The sequence below is a fragment of the Channa argus genome, chromosome 19 (assembly GCF_033026475.1).
Source record: "Channa argus isolate prfri chromosome 19, Channa argus male v1.0, whole genome shotgun sequence".
Taxonomy (NCBI): domain Eukaryota; kingdom Metazoa; phylum Chordata; class Actinopteri; order Anabantiformes; family Channidae; genus Channa; species Channa argus.
The window spans coordinates 16,036,816-16,056,448 of record NC_090215.1 but is presented as its reverse complement, the minus strand read 5'-3'; the positions used below and the strand labels follow the sequence as shown (position 1 = coordinate 16,056,448).

At 40.4% G+C, this 19,633-nt stretch overlaps 2 protein-coding genes across 7 annotated transcripts; one reads left to right on the top strand and one right to left on the bottom strand.

Annotated features, from left to right (window-relative positions):
* Window positions 1-305: 305 nt before the first annotated feature.
* LOC137104668 (ADP-ribosyl cyclase/cyclic ADP-ribose hydrolase 1-like) lies at window positions 306-7,288 on the bottom strand. 6 transcript variants are annotated; one of them, XM_067486219.1, is made up of 11 exons: window positions 4,752-7,288; window positions 4,511-4,617; window positions 4,316-4,438; window positions 4,093-4,216; window positions 3,469-3,625; window positions 3,257-3,392; window positions 2,289-2,371; window positions 2,108-2,181; window positions 1,941-2,036; window positions 1,712-1,798; window positions 309-1,585 (listed from the first exon to the last, which is right to left on the bottom strand). In XM_067486219.1, exons 3-11 carry the CDS (start codon window positions 4,365-4,367, stop codon window positions 1,456-1,458), a joined length of 939 nt encoding a protein of 312 aa, XP_067342320.1. In that variant the 5' UTR covers window positions 4,368-4,438; window positions 4,511-4,617; window positions 4,752-7,288; the 3' UTR covers window positions 309-1,455. The 6 variants fall into 6 exon arrangements, with proteins under 6 accessions (XP_067342324.1, XP_067342320.1, XP_067342321.1 ...); XM_067486223.1 differs by having other exon boundaries at window positions 306-1,585; window positions 1,941-2,033; window positions 4,316-4,617; XM_067486220.1 differs by having other exon boundaries at window positions 4,511-7,288.
* Window positions 7,289-7,403: 115 nt separating this feature from the next.
* Window positions 7,404-17,202, top strand: LOC137104669 (inositol monophosphatase 1-like). The gene is made up of 8 exons (XM_067486226.1): window positions 7,404-7,808; window positions 8,540-8,673; window positions 9,270-9,374; window positions 9,630-9,675; window positions 9,810-9,918; window positions 10,137-10,245; window positions 10,925-11,076; window positions 12,148-17,202. The coding sequence occupies exons 1-8, from the start codon at window positions 7,746-7,748 to the stop codon at window positions 12,267-12,269; spliced, it is 840 nt and encodes a 279-aa protein (XP_067342327.1). The 5' UTR covers window positions 7,404-7,745; the 3' UTR covers window positions 12,270-17,202.
* The last annotated feature ends 2,431 nt before the right edge of the window (window positions 17,203-19,633 follow it).

The window sequence follows — 19,633 nt, the reverse complement described above, 5'->3', positions numbered from 1 at the left end:
AATACTTATGTAGGACCACTAAGTATTTTTACTGCACAGCTTGTATGGAATACTTCCATGACTGGCCTTACGAATTAAGTTCCGATTTATCTTTCTTATTCACTCTTCGGAAAAAAGTTTAGAGTATCGTTTGACAGTAGCCATATCATAAACAATGAGGTAAAAACAAAAAAGCTCAATATAATTTTTATTATATTGAGCTTTGCACTACTGCAGTTTACTGTCATCCAGGGTGTTCTGTGTAACTACATATAAAACTAATACCACTGTCTGCTGCAGACAGGCACCTCCTGCAGAAGTCATTCTAAAAGGCATCAGAAACATGTTCTTTCCCTTGAATTTCTGTCACTTTGTAAGTTAGGTTAAACTCTTCCACTGTGACTTTGTGTAGTTTCAGCTGGCTGACGTTTATGCACATCAACACTAACCAACTCATGGCTGTGATCTGTCATTCAAAGGTCAGGGAGCAGCCATCAATAGCGGACATGTTCAGATATGCTGATACTGATGACTAACTGCATGCAGGAGGATGAAAGCTAAAGGTTAGACATTCTAGTAAACAGGTTGTCGATCTCCGTTTTGCAAAAATGTAACAATAACACAGGAACATCATTTGGCGGATGTTTTTTTTGCTCTAATCATCTTGTACCATAAATAAATGACATCTGTGTTAAATTAAAATGAAAGTCAGAACTGTGGTTTTGATATGATTTAATTTGAACAAATGTGTTTACCGAGTTGCTACACGTGGAAACCGAGGGGATTGAACAAAAGAAGGCAGCCCCCCAAAAATGATAACATACATTTGGGACATGCAACCAGACAAAAATTACACTTTATTTATGTCAAAATATATTATTACATAATGTTTGGTTTGTTGCAACTCTTTATGCTTTTGGACAATAAACTCTCAGCACCTAAAGCATTTCTGTTGCTGATCTTTTTTTTTTTTTTTTTTTGTCCTTTCGGCTTATCCCGTGAGTTCGGGGTCGCAACCCTCCCTAATTTCTACTGGGCTTGGACCGGCACTGCACAGCTGGGGAGGGGAATGGGCTGTTAGGGGTTCTATATTCCCTTAAAAACAGAGCAAGACAGGCCAGAGTTCCAGAAATGTCCAAAAGCTTTGAACCAACAACCTGAATGCCTATGATGGGTGTAGGGGTGAAAACGAGCTCCCAACGTATGGTTCAACTGTGCTTATGTCTAAAAGATCAAACCCAGATTTGCTCTGGTGCCTTTTAAACTAATCAGAATTTAAAGCATCACAGATGGATCCCCTCTAAGACAGCGCTAATTACAGCTATTGCTTTTCTTTCTTCTGTGGTCCTTTTTCCTAAACTTAATGGCATTAACACAATACAGTAGACAGCATTCATAAAACAGATGACGATGCACATTCAATGAGCCAGATCAATAAACAGTAAAGTCTAAGTGGATTTACTTATAAATCATGTTTTACTGCACCTCCCCTGAGCCTACACTATCCTCAACTGACAACAGGCCTTTTCTATCCAACAGGCTGTTTCCACATGTCTGGCAGGAGGACTGTTGGGGATCCTGGATGCACTGAAGGATCATCAGGGTCCTGTTGACAAATATGATGTCTGTTACGTGCTTTCATTGGAATTTTTATATATATTTTTATAAAGTCATCGAGCATCTTCATTAAGTCTCACGTGAACATGAGCTCTCTAATGAAGATCTCACTTACTGGTCGTTGTCTGAGCAGGTCCAGCGGAACCCTCGGGACTGGAGGAGCTGCAGCAGGTCTACAATGGATCCTTGACTACACGATTCTCTGTAAAAGCAAGTTTTGGGTATGTGACAGTAACTTTCAGTTGCCAACAGAAGTTTAACATTTTTTAAACCTTTAGAGGAATTGAACAGGAAAAACATGCAGTGCACTTTTAGCTTTAACAATCATTGGCATTTGTCCTTACAGGTGTGGTCCCTCTAGATTTGTCACCACCTTAATGTTGACATAATCCACCCTCTGTGGGTTGAGCCCGTCTAGTTCAACACTTCCAAACATGCTACTAAAAGCAAAAAAAAAATATTTAGTACATATTCACTGTGGGAGGATATTTGCTTTGCTCGTTGCGTTTACCTTTTTCTGCTGAAGGCGTTAACAATAGATCCATTCAGCAATACAGTGATGTTGCCACATGCCATTTCTGCAAACTAACAAATGGGTGAAGAAAATCACACAGTAGCAGAATTCCACTCCTGATTTTGGAACAGCATGGTGCAGCTCCTGCAGGATTATTAAGTAGATATGGTAAACTCACATTTTGGGAGGCTTGTCTCCACAAGGAATAGACTGGATGATGTCTGGATGCTGACCACTCCGGACAAGAGCTGAAATCAAATCCTGTGTGTCAAATTCATGCGTGTCATTACTTTTGGAATTTGCAAGTGAGATGTGAATGAGGAGTAATAATAAAACAGTAAATCTGCTGGATGTGTTGGCATGCAAACAATATGCAGTTGTCGTATTATGACTTCATGCTACCAAGTGATCTTCTCTGCAATCATGGTTAAAAACACATTTATAAAAATCAACAAAATACTGTAATATTTGATCTCTTGTTAAGATTTAAACAAACTGACTAAATGACTTAGAAATGTGAACAGAAAACAGGATATAGGGAACAAAATGAAGAAAAATGTTTTTCTGTTATTTAAATTTATACCTATAGAATATTGTTTTCAGGTGACACTTCCTCTTCTTACACATACAGTATATGCAACCTCTGATTGGTGATACGCTATTTTTGAGGGGATCAAAAATAAGGTGTTTGTGTTGCTTTACTGCCTAAAGTATTTTTTTTTTATATTTGCTTATCAGAAATTTGCTCCATAACATGTTTTTGTGGAGCAGTGCACTCAAACCTCCTGGGACAGACTAAATACAGACTGAGTGAACAGCACCGGCAGTGATATTCCCTTCTAAAAGTTCTGGAGCCTGCCCTTCTGAACAATCAGGATAATAAGAAAAGCAATGCTCTCTGCTTGATTGGTATATCACTTTGCATCACATTCACTGTAATGTCACTGTAAGGACAACTACCTGAAGGGCTGTGCAGAGTGCAGACCATGGTGGAGCAAGAGTGAAGCAAAGCTATATAAAACCAGGGAGATGGATGACAGGGCAGAGCACTGAGGGTTGTTTCTGAGGCTCACGCTCGAACTAGCTTAAGTTGCACACCGACAAGTAAAGATAGGTTTGAAATTATCACTAGAAAAAAGGATTTACCAGAGTCATCTTCTTGGCCACACCAGATGAGATCATTGAACATGTAGCCAACCAGTGTGTCCTCCAGTGTCCAGACGTCACGCACAACAGCGGCATAGCTGTGCATTAATGTCCTGGTTTTACTCCAAAAGAGGAACTAAAGAGAAGGCAAAGCAAGTTAACCGAATGATTTTCCATGCACTGAGGTTTTAGTTAAATATGATCGAAAGCACCTGTGAGTTTGAAGTCTCATTCCTGCTCACCCTATCACAAGGCCAGGATTGTGGCACAGCATTAAACATGTCGTGATAATCCTCCATCGTCACATTACAGGATGACTGACGCATGACAGCCTCCTCAAACTGCCTCCAGATCGCCTCACAGTCACACCTACGAAAAAAATAAATAAAAAAAAAGATCATCACAGTACTTGCACAAACAATTTTAAATTGTTTATGCTCAGCAGGGCAATGGTAAGTTTGTTGACTTCTAAGTGGGAGCAAAAAACTAAACTTTGGGTTTCGTGACCTAAACAAGCCACAGTATGTCCTTCACTAAAGTCAACGCCATTTCAAAATGTAAACAGAATAAGAGATCTGTTAGTGATGCGAAAAGAGAATAAGAACGCATCGCATTCCTGGAATGTGGGCCACGAAGGCCACATAACATTGCTTACACCTCCAAACTGATTATGCATGATAGCCTTGACAGATCAGAACAGCCATTTCTTTTTTCCCTTACTTTGTTTTTGCGTATAAGCAGATAAAAAGAACTCATTCCAAGTTTCTGGTGGCAAGTCAAAGTAATCAAATTTGCCTACTGAGTCCCACTCAAGACTGGAAATGTTATGGCCTTACCTTAACCGGGGGTTAATTAAAGTGATGTAATTGTAACACCTTCCAACAACAATTTGCTTAATGTTGGGGGTTGTTCCGAGCTGAGCTCTCAGTTGAGCGGAGCAGGAATGCAGCAGAACGAGGCCTTTAAGATTAACACAAAGGTAGAAGAGAGATTACATTTTCACATCTATGAGTAACAGATTGAAAAAAAAATAAAGCCAAGAATGTAGGAGTCACTTACATATTGTCACGGTGGGAACTGGAAGAGCCAACGAGGATTTTGGGACAGTCATGATGATGAGACCACGAGCTGCCTCATTGTTCCTTTGGAGAAGCTTGTTTGTTCTTGATTCAATGTACTTTACTGTAGATCAGCAAAAATCAGTTCAGTTTTGGAATTGACCCCAGGCCACCACGTACTTTCCTAGGAACTTACAAGGTATGACTGACTGATGATCGTGCACCACGGGCAACCACACATTTTTTTTTTCCTTCTTTTTTTTGCTACACCACTTTCAGACCCGCCAGCTTTTCAATCATCCTCTGCAATAACAAACAATGTCCAAAACATATGCACGTAAGTTTTTTTTTTGCCTTTTGGGTGGCACATGCCATCATTAAATATCATGTTAACGAACAGATACACGTTAATTATCAAATAAAAATGAGATGCTCACCATTTTCCAAACTGTCCTTCCTCTCAGTCCTAACAGCTGAAACGGTACCAAACTCCCAGAGACATTCTTACAGGACAACTGAGGTGCTTTCTCCAGCCCGTTTGTTGCAAAGCACAGACCCACATGATTCTCATTAGGAATCTGGGCACACAGTGTATGTGTTGTTCTCTGTGACATGGTGCCATGAGCTCGAGGAACGAATATGTTGCCATTTGTGTTACTGGGTACAGTAAATTATGACGTCAACTCAATTTACAATATGTATGTCTGAAAATGAGTACGTTCAGTGTCATTTGGAAGATGGCGTATACGATTTTGTAAATCATTCCGGCATTTATAGACAATTTTATGTTTTAAAGCACTTTCTACCTTTATAATGTTCCTGATGCTCGGTTTGACTAACATTCTAATGCCTTCGGTGCCCACAGGGTGTTGCTAAACTTTAATTTGACAGAAAAGAAGCCGTGCGTCCGTGTGCTGACATTACTTTGCACATTTTGAGGGCGTTATGAAACAACATCCGCAGCCATAATAAAGTGCTGTGTGTTACTTGCCAAGACAAGCCAAACCGCCAGAGGGTCAGCAGTCCACTCATCTCACCAATAGCCACTAAATATCAACCGTCCCGAAGGAATTATGAACTGTGACATATCTTCCAAACTACTAGAACCAAAAAGTCAAAATGAATGTGTAACTAAGCAAGTAACAGAGAATTAACTCCCATCTTGTTCACTTAATTAGTGAGCCGAATGTCAACTAGTTACTTCCACGTTCTAGACAAAAATGCAAACAGCAAAATATAGTATGCTAGAGGCTTGCACTTGTCACTATTGTCCACATGGTCCAGATTGGTCCATTAGTTGACTTATGATCACAAAAAAGGAACATACAAACATTTCATCACTATAGAGTTTTCAAAAATCACGGATTTGCCAATTGGGCATGTTGCAATAAATGTTTATAACAAGATGACTAAGAGCGAGTGATGGCAGTGAGGGGACTCCATTCCTGCATTGTATACTGCTGATTTCTATGAATGTTGTCTTCCAATGAAGACTATTATCACAGTGAAGGAAAATGCCTCATTTTAATTCCAAAGGAACGATGATTAGAGGGCTCAATGATATTTGCTTAGCTGAACTGTGATGAGCATAACTTGACTCTTGTTTAATGATATTGGTGAAGATATATGTTGTTTATATCCACAGAAAAATATCATAAAGAGAGATCTTATGGTCTCTATCATCCTATGTTGTGGAATGGCCGGTTAGCAGAATTAGATTGAATTTATTTATTGTCAGACATTGCTAAGCGCTTAAGAGTGATGATCTTAAAATTTTGGCCACCACCAAGTCATGTCAAATCAGTATGACAGCACAGATGAGACTGTGACCCTGTGCTTTTAAAGATAATTGTGTTTTTAGCACTCTGCACAGGAAGATGAAGTGTCTCCACATGGCTTCGAGACTGAGTAGCTGAATATACCCTTAAAAGAAAAAGCTGTTAAACAGAGCCAAAATATGGAAGCGAGAGCTGAAGCTAGCAGATTAAAAAGCACTAATTTCATACAAAGGATTTGTCAATGCTCTGCGGAATACTGGGCTTTCCCATGTTTCCCATGTAATGTGGGAAATTAGGAAGGCATGGTAGTGAGCCCGTGCATGAAATGAAATTCTTTATTCATATGTCACATGGATATTGAGGAACGTCTTTTAGTGCTGCCTTTAGTTGCAGTAAGTTGGTCTAACACACTCACTTGTGTTAATAAGCTAAAGTGGCAGTGAACATGACTCTCAATTTATATTGTGCCATCGCGTTTTTCTTTACTGAACTGAGCAAAAGTGCTTTGGGTTTCCCCAGATTATATGCAAAGTCCACAGCAATAACACATAAATGTGTGCATTTTGACCAATAATAAATAAATGAATTTTTTTGTACCATTAAATATCAAAAATAAATAAATAAATCTCCAGTACTAAAAGCCCATAAACCTATAAATCATGTGATTGTGTGCTGCATCTCATCCACACAGTCACATACTGTATAAAGCTGCTGCCGCCACCTGCTGGACGGTAGCGGGTTTGCGTAGTTAGAAGCCAGGACGCTCGTTCGTGGTGTTTTATCATTTTAAAAACATTCATTTGTTCTCCGTTTCAAAAAAGCACATTTTTGAGGTGTTATCACTTAGTACTCCTATGTTACGCAACTTGCTTTTACATAACTACGCTTTTACTTCAGAACATTTCAGAGAGAAATGATTTTTTACTAGTTAATTAATTTGGGCCGATTTGTTTTGTAAAAAAAAAACAAAACACCTGCATGTAACATGAGGCTTATGAATATATATGTCTTTAACTGTGGCATAGCTGGGTTTATTAAAATACTTTATAAACCGAACCTTCTTTACAAACATTATACTCACGTGTGTAAAAAAAAAAGTCCATTGTGAGCTGCGTGTTCTTCTGACATCATGGTAAAAAGTTCGGAATCACAACTTCCACTGATTTATTTTTCCTCCAGCGAACTTCCTGTATGGACAAATGGCAGGTTTTTCTAGCCAATGTGAGCCCAGATTTCCGGTCCAACAGCCCATCTATTGACCAATGAGAGAAAGAGGTCCGCCCACCTTGTTCTAGACGTCAACACAGACAAATTAGCCGGCGTGCAGGGGGATTTAGCGTTATTTCCGTTATATTGTCCGATCTTTCTGTGAACTGACGTCCATCCCATCGCCATTTAGCAAAAACTTTTATTGTTTTCGTTTAGTCGTGCTGTCTTCCCGTACAAGCTCCCTAGCTAGTAACCTCTCGGAGCTAATTTAGCTAAAAAAAAAAAAAAAAACGCTGCAGGTTTACACGCTTCCTAATTAGCTGGCCTGTTGTTTTGAGCTTCCTCTCAACGCACATGTCTGCAATACACTGAATTCTATAGAGCACGGCCACTTCCGGCTTCGTCTTAACATCTGCATCTGTGAATATTCTTCTCCACATCAACATGAGTGATCCTTGGCAAGAGTGTATGGACTACTGTGTGGAGGTCACCAAAAAGGCAGGGAAGGTAAGCAGCTAGTACAGCGGGGCTTGTCCTTACATGGCTCGGAAATCAGTTCATTTTGAGGGGAGACATTGTACATTAAGCATAATTGTGTTTTGTAGGGAATAGTTATACCTTGCTTTGCTTTTGTTTAAAGCTGTAATTATTGAACAAAGTGTCTTAAAAACGTGTCTTGGGTGACTGAGTGCAGACAGAGAGGACGAAGATGGAAACTTGAATCTCTAATTTTAAACACCCTTTTATTCCTTTTCAGTGAAGTTGATGTTTAAACTATTACAGTAATGAGTTTATGAGTTGTCAGTGTTACAAACATAGACGGGTTAGAAATAACAAAGGACAAGGATCAATGAAGGATGAATGCAGTTTTATTTTGGCTTTTTTGACCTGTAAGGAGAAGGCATTTCTTAAAATACATATTTAAGTTTGTTCACTAGGTCATCAGTGTATATTCCAGTGCTTATGGAGAGTTAATTTGTCTTCACACCTGAGCAATTTTATCTACTTTTGTACAGAATGTGCATGATTTCTGGGGGACGTTACAGTAATGTGTACTGATTATGACAAAGCTTACACCTGACCATCTGTGACCCATCACTGCCAACAATATGTTGCTGTGACACACACAAGATGTTAGGCTAATTAAAGTAGCAGATGTAGCCAGTCTTCCAAAAAGAAGAAGGGATGGGGGGGAGTGAGAAATCCCCTTTTTGAGTTTGTCATTATGTTTGTGCCAGATGATCTGTGAGGCGCTGCAGAAGGACATCTCAGTCGTGCAGAAAAGTTCGCCGGTTGACCTGGTGACTGAGACGGACCAGAAAGTGGAACAGCTTATTATATCTTCCATTAAGGACAAGTACCCAACACACAGGTAGTGCACCAGCAAATGTGGACACGGGGTTTATACGCATTGCTTGAGTTGGACATTATTTTTCTTCAGTGTCATGTGTCATTTTATTCTTAACTAGTCTGTCAATGTTTGGCGGAAGTTTAGTGCAGTTTCTTTATTTTGCATTTTTGCAGTTAGGATGGTTGTTTTCTATAAGCAAGTTTAGAATTGTTCTTACCAGTAATTCAGTGGGAACTGTCACAAAATACTGATGTTACCAGCAAAACCACACACATACGCGTACGCACAAAAACAGGCCTCTAATGCAAAGTGAGTAGGAAAAGGCTAAAGGCTGTAGCAAAGATTTCAGCCAAAAGTGTCTTCTGCAGATTGGAAACCCCCACAAGGTGCAAAACTTTGTCCAACTTAATATAAAAACACAGAAAATGTGACCTCAGTCTTTTTTCATATTAGCATTGATCTTGTATTCAGTGTAAGGTAGTCTGTACGTGATATCATACAGTGCAGACATTAGGAGAAAAATGAAAGAAAACACCTTTTTAATGTGATAAATTGTCATTAATTTTACAGCTAAAAATTATTTTTACACCTAAAAGTGTCCGTGTGTCTTGGTTAAGCTTCATAGGAGAGGAGTCTGTAGCCGCAGGTGCACCAAGTATTCTTACAGACAATCCCACCTGGATCATTGACCCCATCGATGGCACCACCAACTTCGTTCACAGGTACTTCTTGCCTTCGCTTAAATATTGTATGGACTGCGTAGAATCCTGATGCCGCACTGGATTTCGTTTTATCTCTGTCGCTCCTTAACTATTTTTATCTTTTAATTAGGTTCTCTCTTGGATGGTCCTCTCTGTCAGGGATAATTAGACAATGTAGATGAAACTGCAGTGATAATAGAAATGGATTCCCCTGAGCTTGAATCTAAAGGGAGTTCATTCAATTGATGTTTTATATTGTACGTTTCTTCTTTGCAGGTTCCCAATCGTGTCCGTGTCAATTGGCTTTTCTGTGAAGAAAGAGGTTGGCGTTATTGTTCATTAATCACAAGCAAATGACGTGATTTTTGCCTGTCTTAGTAGTGGATTTCCCCACTGTTGTTCCGTTATTTGCATTCATCCCTCATGATCCCCTGCTGTTTTGTTCCCTGGCCTCAGATCGAGTTTGGAATCGTCTACAGCTGCATCGAGGACAAACTGTACACAGCACGGAAAGGGAAAGGTGCATTCTGCAATGGTGTCCCCATCGAGGTGTCTCGGCAAGAAGGTGAATGTTGACAATCACGCTTGGCTTTGCAGTTGATAGGTTTTCCACCAGGTGGAGCCAACATCACAGGAGGAATCTTTGATTGTATTAACAGACAGCCGTTGACCATTACACTATTGGAGTCTGTCTGGCTTTTCTAATCTGTTTTTCTATGAGTAAACGGCCTTTGGTTTGTTGAGATGATTTTTATTTTTGCTCGTGTTGTGTTTCTATCCGAGATATTAGACATTCTCTGGTACTGACAGAGATGGGATTCAAAAGCGACCCTGAGCAGTTCAAAACGATGTTGGATAACATCCACACCATCCTCACCATCCCTGTACACGGGTAAATATGCCCATAAATTTATCATCTATACAATTTTGCTCCTGGTTGGTTTGGTGACGCATGTAGTTAGTGTTGGTGACACAGCATTTGCTTGTACACTGTCAGAAAAGCAAAAGCTGAAGAGCAGCTGGCCTGTTCACAGTACAACACAACTCGTGATGTTTGACTGTTAAATAATAGCGGGGGGGAACAAAAATGGAGAAACAGAAGCTGGAAATGCTTGTTTTTGTTTAAAAAAATGTCTTAATAATGTGTTGATTATCACAGTAGTTCCAGTTGGGATGTTTGGACCATAAAAGTCGTCCTGTGTTTCACCAGTTGGATGCTTCTAACATGATTATGAATGTTTTTTTGTTTTTTTTCCCCCCACACGTTTCCATTAGCGCTGACAACATTGTACAGCTTGATATCAAAGTTTTCCTTTTTTTTCTGTGAAATCCTGGCCCATGTGAAGAGAATTTGAATCTTGCATGGGAATAAAAATCGTGTTGAAGGCAAAATGTAACTGCCAAGTTCCTTTTAAAAAGTGTCAGCCATAAATAGGGTCTCAAATCATGCTTTATTTCTTCAAAGTGCTAATCACTCTACGCCCACAAACGCACTAAACATTCATTAAACCATCTAGAAGCTAAAAGCACATCAGTTCAAAGCGGAGCAAAGATCATGTTTCCGTCCACAGAATCCGCTGTCCGGGCAGTGCAGCTGTCAACATGTGTTTGGTGGCGTGCGGCTCGGCCGATGCCTACTACCACATCGGCATCCACTGCTGGGACATGGCTGGAGGGGCGGCGGTTGTGACTGAAGCTGGAGGCGTAATCGTGGACATTTCAGGTGAGTCACTGCTGAAATAGAAGCTCTTCAAAGCCCACTTCTCCAAACTTTTCAAAGCAGTGCTGAGTCACTGGATGAAATAATGGAGGTGCACAGCAGGGTGATGGAAAGAATTGCAGTGTTGCTGGAGGAGATTACTTTATAAAGCAACGCAGCAGACTGGACTGCTGGGCTTTTTTTTTTTTTTTCTCTAGTGCAAACACACCAATAGCTATTATTGTATATGGATTATTTGTTTTTCGCTAATTATCATTATTAGTTTTTATCCCATTTTAAAAATCAGCTACTGGCTTTATTCTGGAAACAGACATTTGATCTTGAATTTCTGCAACATTCCCTCGGACATAACCTCTTGTCTTAGTTTTAGAAGCTGAGGAAGCTGCTAACACACTGTCAAGTGAAACGTGCACTGCTGCTATTTCTATTAAAAGAGTAACATGCCCTCAGTTTCTGCCCAGATACTCCCGTCAGTATCTAAATCGCACAGAGGCGCAGTTGCACGTAGGTTTTGGAGCAAATTTGATGCCCATAGTGACTACGTTCGACAATAACTGAAGCTTTTAACTCCAACAGTTTTGCTCCTCGAAACTTAAATATTAAAAAAATGAGAAAAGGAGCTGTAATTTTGCACGTTTATTTCCAATGCCTTCACCATCTGGTTTTACGTGGGTAACACTTCTTCCCTTGGTTAGTTCTACACACAGACATCTCAAAATTAATGTTTTCTGTTGGTTTCGTTGATCAAGTGGCTCAATGAGCCAGATTTATTCAGATGAGGATTTTCCTACGTGCACATTATATGCTTATCTTGTTTTGTCCAAACCCAAACATATTCAGCTTACTGTCCTAGAAAAGCAGCAGATCCTTGTATCAAAGAAGATAATTAACATTTTATAAAGTGTAATAAAAAGATTAAAACTGTTAATCTGTTTCCTGTTGATCAATAGATTCAATCTGTTTTTTTATTTATCTTTGCTGCACAGTTTAAAATCCATCCTAGATGAAATCATAAACCTCTTCCATGCTCAGCTTTATTGCACTTATTATGTTATTGTTTTGTCTTTGACCCAGGTGGACCATTTGATTTGATGTCTCGGAGACTGATTGTGGCCAGCAGCAGAGCGATAGCGGAACGCATCGCTAAGGCGATAACAGAGTTTCACGTCGGCAGGGATGACACAGATGGCGAGTAAACTTCTGACAACGCGTCAGACGGCCTAAAATTCTGATTAAACCTGCTCATATGGTTTGTGTTTAGCAGGTTTTAAATGCCCCAAACTATAAACTTAAGACTTTTTTTTTAAGTCATTGTATTTCTGCACTGAACCATTTACATCCAGATTTTTTGTTGTGTTGTGTCTTGTGTGGACAGCAGTAAAACAAATGATGAACATGTAATGTTTGTATGTACAAATACACACTTGCTTTTACTGCATTGTTTTAAACCACTTGGCCATTATTAGTTATTAATTACTATTGTTGATTCCACTTTATTTAGGTGTTTTCTATTTAATTAAGAGAACAATGTAGTCAGATTAAGATCAGAGAATGTCACAGATAAAATACCTCTATAAAGCGCGACTGAAGTGATTTTAAAAGTTCAGGTGTTGATGAATCATATTGCTTTTCCATGTAGGATGTTAGCGCTTGGTCATTGTACTGATTTCAGTTAAAGAGTCAAACATCCTCAGTCCTGTTTTCCAGCTAACCCTGGCCATTTTGCAGGGTTAGTTCGAAGACGAGGGGGCGGGCGGGGGGGGGGGTCTGTGACAGCCAGAGTTGAGAAGCACTGCTGTAAGTGTGCTCTTGAATTTCAATGCCGTCAGTAGTTTGGACCAAAATAACACAAGAATGTGTTAAGAATGTGTGCGTTCAACATTGTACAACTACTGTACTGCTGCTGCTTGTTGGCAACACGTGAAACACACTGGCAGTGTTCACCATGTTTAAAAGGCTTTTGTAAGGATATAATTAAAGCACTATAAATATCTCCTGCTGCCGTGCAGCCCTTGACACACCAAAGATGGATGCATTGGTGTTGTTAAAGCCCCACAGAGACAGGTGTCAGCACGCGTGCATGTGCTCGAACGCCGACGGCGGTAACTGGCAACGGAAGTGAAGCCCGAATGAGAAGGTTTTTTGCAGAAAGCAATGCTGACGTTGCAACTTCAATTCCAATAAGTAAACACGAGAGTTCTGGTGTCGTGACTTGTTCCCTGTGAAATAACAAGGACGGTGATAAATGTAGAAAGCGGTACATAATAAAATGTGTCCGCACACCTCCTGAATCGTGTGCCGCCTCATTTAAATACTCTCTGCTACTCTACCAAGGGGTCAGCGAAAGTGTACGTGGGACTGGGAACCCGCTCTTTTGTTGACTGGCAAACGGTGACTCATATTACGGAAATGCTCAGGAAATAAAGAAATGTCTGTGGTCACTTTGACCTGTAAAAAATGAGAAACTGTCCATTCTCCTCGTCAAATCTCTAAAAACAACTGAGAAAAAGAAGCCAAATAAACAGAAAACGGGCCTCTGACGCGCCATAAAACACCAGGAAGTAACAGTAACTGCTACTGTTGTGATTCAGCAGAGAAATGGCAGCATTCACAGTCATTATACCATGTAAAACTCTGGCCTTTGAGTGAGTGCTGCAGATGCTGCACATGCAGAGTGATGGACGGCCCACCCCCCACCCCAACCCCGGACGACCCACCCCCCCCCACCCCCGGGCTGATGTGATCTATGTAATAGCCTCGAGTTTTGCTCTCCACTGACTGTTTTCTGTGGGTTTTTTTTTTTTTTTTTCAGTTTGTGTTTGCTGATGACTAACTGATGGTTTAAAAACACTTTACTTGAGCAAACGCTGGCCTTATATGCGGCAGCTCCCTCCACCGAAATCAATGGTCCGTGTTAGTTCACAGCGGGGGGTTCAGCCGTAATCACTAGTGCTAGGAATGATTGCTGGAGTCAGCCAGCTGAAAATCCTCTTCAGTCAGCTCCACCTACATCAGCAGCTGCTACACAACTCTTCAGTTTCGGTGTCTTAATGTTTTTTAAAATTATTTATTTATTTTAAACTTGTGTAAAGAGTCATTAACACGTGCTGTTTTAGTTTAAAAAAAAAACATATCTTAATGTAAAGAAGTGAATAAATCACATTCTCCAGCCTGGATCAGCTTGTTCCTCTGTCCCAGTGACCTCTATTGTTAAAAACGCATCATGTTTGATTGACTGTGCCTCTCTGCTATACAATGAGATTAGAAGATAGGTTTTGGAACAAATTAATGCCACTATTGAAATACAAATTGCCCTTTTTTCAATTTTCAAGTCAATAAATGTCACCGTTTCAGGAAAGAAAACATGAATTTACAAAGTTTGATGAATTGATAGTGTCACTATGATGTAATGCCAGGTTATGTTGTGCAGTGTGTTTACCAGAAATAAAGCTCAGTGGCTTTTAAAATAACGTTACGTGTCAAAGTAAAGTGGCATACTCAACAACGTTTGCTCGTACAGAAAGAGAACAGCTAGACGGGCAAGACGAGAGCGGCTAGAGCTGCTCGACTGTGTTTAGCACTAATTAGCAATGCTTGCACACTAAACAAAGGTGGTTAAGATGCCAAACTCCACCTGCTCCACCTGCTGCCATTAGCGTTTATCTCAAAGCAGCTCAGTACCTTTTCACAAGAGCTTCTAATGAATCTGCACACTCTTGTTTTTAAAGTGCTCAAAGGGGAAACCTGTCTGAAGTTGCTGCTCGTCTCTCAGTTTGCGCCGTTGACCTTCAGCAACTTTAGCGCCGTGGCAGGCATCAGTTACACCTCTGATTCCAGGGAACAAAACATCCAAAACATCCGTCATCCGGGATAAATTATTCATACCAGACCTGCCGGAGAGCCAGCAGGACTGATGTATTTGTTTTGCTTGTCCTATCACTTCCCTCTCGCTGTCTCCCAGATTTTCAGAGAGCGTCTTCTATTTAGTGCACAACAGAGACGACAGGACAACTGCTATCCTGCAGCTCTTGGTCAAACAAAACTCCAAACAAATCCCCTCCCTCCAAGGCCCCCCTATACTGATCTGTTAAAATCAACAGATGTCTGTTAATGTATCTGGTGCACAGCTTGTGCACCAGGTTCCTACTGAATCTAGGAAGTGTTGCCGTGGGATACAAGTGCTGTCTGCCAGTTTTATCACTGTTTAACAGAACGGTGAAGATTGACATTAGATGACTAACTTGCTTTGAGAGGATTAGATTTCGTACATTTGCTTCAGTGCTTGTCCTGTCAATAACACATTTCCGTGAAGTCCTGGAAAAAAGACACAATGTAAATGTCTTTAGACGTGAAGCATTTACCACTAATTGAGCGATGCATCTTTCAGCAAGGTAGGTTTGTCTGCGAGACAGCTGTCAGGTGTTCATGAGACGTAGCTTGAGGATTTAGAGAATTGTTTTGTATACTAAAATGTTTTCTCTGCAAGTGGCATCATCTAGACTTAAGCTCACTATGCTGTGTATTTTAATACATGGGTGGAATAACTGCAGTGAGTTTGTCCAGATTTTTTATCATAATGTTTTTTGATTTTCAACTCTTGTGTCTCCTCTGAAACTCGGTAACTGTGTTTTTACTTGTCCACATCATTAATGTCGCAGTAATGAGCTGATTCGATTTAAGGACACATTCAGACGTACAGATAAATCTCCATCTGTGAATGTGCATGTACTTGCACTGATATTGTCAAGACTTTGTCCAACTTTCAGCAGACGCAGTGAGAAAATGGGCACACACACACACACACACACAGTCATATAATCTGCACTGACTCACCGGGGGACCTTTCAAAGTATTTTCCACCAGTGGAATACAATGAAAGGACATAAAGGAAGAGCTCAGTAGCTGTGAAGCTGTCAGAAAGTATAAAACTGACGGCAGCTTTGTTTGTCAAGCCAAATCCCATGTTAAAACCAAGTTAAGAGCAGGGATGTACCTATTATTAAGGAAAAATGTATGGAATTTTTATGCTGTGCTGTTTCTTATTAGATTCTTATGTCTGCTGTTGCTTGTATCTAGTTGTCAGCAGGGCAACTACAGATGATGCCCTGTTGCCCCATGATTCTATGAGGCAACTTAAAGCAAAATTCCACAGGATTATGTGCACTAGTGGGTGGGCTGCAGCTTTTTAACCATCACCCCAGTCGTGCATGCCCGCTCCAACTGTATTGTCTTACTCTCCAGTTGCAAAAAGTTGGAGTAGAAATGAGGCGTTAAAGATGTTGCATAAAAGAATGTGAACCATCTTCAGTTTAAACCCTGAGTTGGCAGCAGTGAGCTTAATGAGCATCACCGAGATTGATTTGTGCACTGTCCACACGCTGTTGACCGACACTGGGTCTTTCCAAATACCCACACTCACAGTATTAATGAGTAGTCCGCTTTTGACTGGTACAGTTATTCCTGGTAATTGCCGCAGTGTCCAAAGTGTTGAGACTGCAAGTACGTGATGCCTTATCAGAGCTCACTGGGACACACTTGGACTAATACAGACAAGAGCAAAAAGAAAAAAAATGTATTTGAAGAATCACAGGTTAGTGTATGTAAAACAGACATAAGTCCACCTTCATTTTTATGATTTCTGTCAAATTTCTCAAAGGACTTTGAGAGAAAGACAATATATTTAATATCTCTACACTGTCAGTCCCACTAAGAACAGATTGTCTGCACAGTGTTTGGACACAGTCACTGAAGCAGGAGGAATCCTCCTGCATGTGTATGATTTCATATTTGATCATGGGCTGGTTATGTAGCAATAAACTAATCGCAGACCTTTAACAACCAAAATAAATAAATGAGAATTGGTGGAAACTGTAGTTATAAGAGCAGCATGTGTAAACACTGACTACAGCTGGAACCTCTATTAATAAAGGCTTTGCTTAACAGTTTAGAAAGGCTGTTTGAATTGAGGTCTCAAAGGACGGTTTCAGCAAACGGCAACATTACTGCCGAACGGATCATCAAGGAAATCGAGATATTCCCAGTGGCGGTGAGGGAGGATGCTCTGTTGCAAGAAGCAATGACAAGACTCTTAAAAACCTGTTTACACTAAATTTCCCAGTGCATTGTAAAAAACACAAGGTGTTTGAATAAAGGCAGAGTAACGTCATCACCGGTGTCTTTACTTTCATGCTGGATGTGTTGGATTGGCTTCTCAATTTTTCATCTACAGGAGATAATGAGTGAACAAGTCTAAGACTGAAGGTTGTTCTGGGCGAGAAGTCATTTCCCGTCCCATCATATGTGACTGATGTGGAAATATCCGATGAGGCAACAATCCTTAGCGCTGAGTTAAGTCGGGGTGGAAGTCGCTTTACAAACATTGGCCCTGTCAAGTGTCATATCATTCACTTACAGCTAACATCACCGTTTTGCCCGAGAGCCACTATTTCAACATTATTGCTGTTTGCACAATTTATTACAGTCTTTTTAACGTTCACCACTAGAGGTCAGTAACGCACCAACAATTAGATGCCTTTTTTAATTTGGTGGATGAGCATGACTTCTTTCTTACATTTATTCTAAATATTTGTTGTTGCACAGTTAGTAGAAATTGACAGCATGTTCTGAAGCATCTTTACAAATGCCTCTTCCTCTCAAAGAAATTCTCCTTTGCTTCCTTGTACTTTTGTCCCTTTTCTATAAAAGACCAACTGGCTCCAGGATCAGTCACAAATGAAGATTACAGAGTGGAGAGTGCAGCAACCCTAGAGAACATGCTTACTGCAATGGGAAAGAGAGCAGCAGCAGCAGCATCAGCAGCAACAACACAAACAGCAGGAGCGATAGCAGCAACAGTGACAGCGTGAGACTGGATGGGGGTTGAAGGAGTCCACGAATGTGTTTGAACTGGTGCCTTTGAAAAATAACTAACTGCAATTTCTGCGCATAATTATGCCGCTATACATCTGCCACTGCTGTGGCGTACGATGGTGGATGCTCTACTAGAGACATTGTTCACCCGTCTTTCAAATGGCAAAATCTAATTCCACAACACGCGTGTTTCAGATGTGTCAGATGTGTAACACCAGGCTCCTTTTCTTCATCACGCAGAGGAGAACAGAGTGAAATGATGTGTTGCAGTAGAGCATGGCAGATAATAGTTGCAAATACAATACATCTTAACATTTGCTTGAACTTGCCCGAAGTACTGGGAGGCTGGAATTTGCCTTGTAGGACAATACGATAAATGTCACAGAGGTCAGAGAACTACACACAAGTTCATAAAAGTCAATTTAGCATATTTACTATCAGTTTTTTTCTTTGTATCCCGCTCTCCCGCTTAATAATCCAGGAACGACTGAACCTTTCTAGGGTGATGTGATTAATATTTGCTGCTTTGTGTAATCTTTTAAAAACAGCGTCTACATGGAACACGAGCAGTTCATGCAGTTATTGTTTTTTTAATGTGTTACAGTTGCTGTGAACTAGCTGTGTTCATTCTGCGTTAGGAAGTCAGATGAGAAGCCTGAAAGAACAAATCAGCTACAGGAGCAAGTCGGATTCCAGTTTTACCGACGGCATTAATCACGGATGGATTGTGTGACAGTGGCCCCCTGTGCACAGACACATTACATAAGGGCAAGATTCCTCTGATTGAAAGCGACACGAGTCATTTTGTGTCTCTTTGTGGTCAGATTTTTTTTTTTTCCCCCCAATCGTCCCTTTTATTATTCATTCAATTTGCATCTTTTTCTACTGATTTGTCTGATTTGTGTCTCTTCGCAGTTGTTTTGAATCCTTTGTAGTCACTTTGTCTTGATAGTAGGACAAGAAATATTAATTTGAAATAGAACCTTTTATACGGCCTGTTCCTGTTCACCTGTTCAGTAATCCACCCATAGACTTTACTAGATGATGATTGATTTCTAAATTAAACTGGTTGCATAATGTATTAGGATGTTTTTGTAGCCAGATTTATGAATATTGTAAAATGTTTTTTGTATTTGTTTATGTATTTTTACGCCTCAGAAACCAGATCATGTTAATTTTGTCCATGTCCCTGTGTCCGTCCTGTTCCTTTACAGTCTTTACAGAGTTGCTTCTCATTCATCTATTCACAACCACACACACACACACACACACACACACCTATATCATCGGCTGCCATGACGGTGCTCTCCTGAAGCACTGGGAGTAATTTATGGGTTCAGTGTCTTGCCCAAGGACATGTGGCAAAGAGGGACCAGGAGTCAAACCACTGACCCTCTGGTTTACGGACAACTGCTGCTGCCATCTGAGCTACAGGCGTCCTGCATTCGTGTAAATGCTGCATTCTTCTCAGTGAACTAAGTGTGGACACACAAATACATGCATGTAAACTGCAACTTGACAGGTTGGTGGACGAATGCAACAAGTTTACATGGTATATTTATCAGTATATTATAGTGTCACACCATGTCAGCTGCATATAGTGCAAACCATCAACGTGTCTACGTGCAGTAAATAAAAGATACACGTGAAGGTGTTAAACATGTTTACACCTGGACGACCAGTCCTTCAT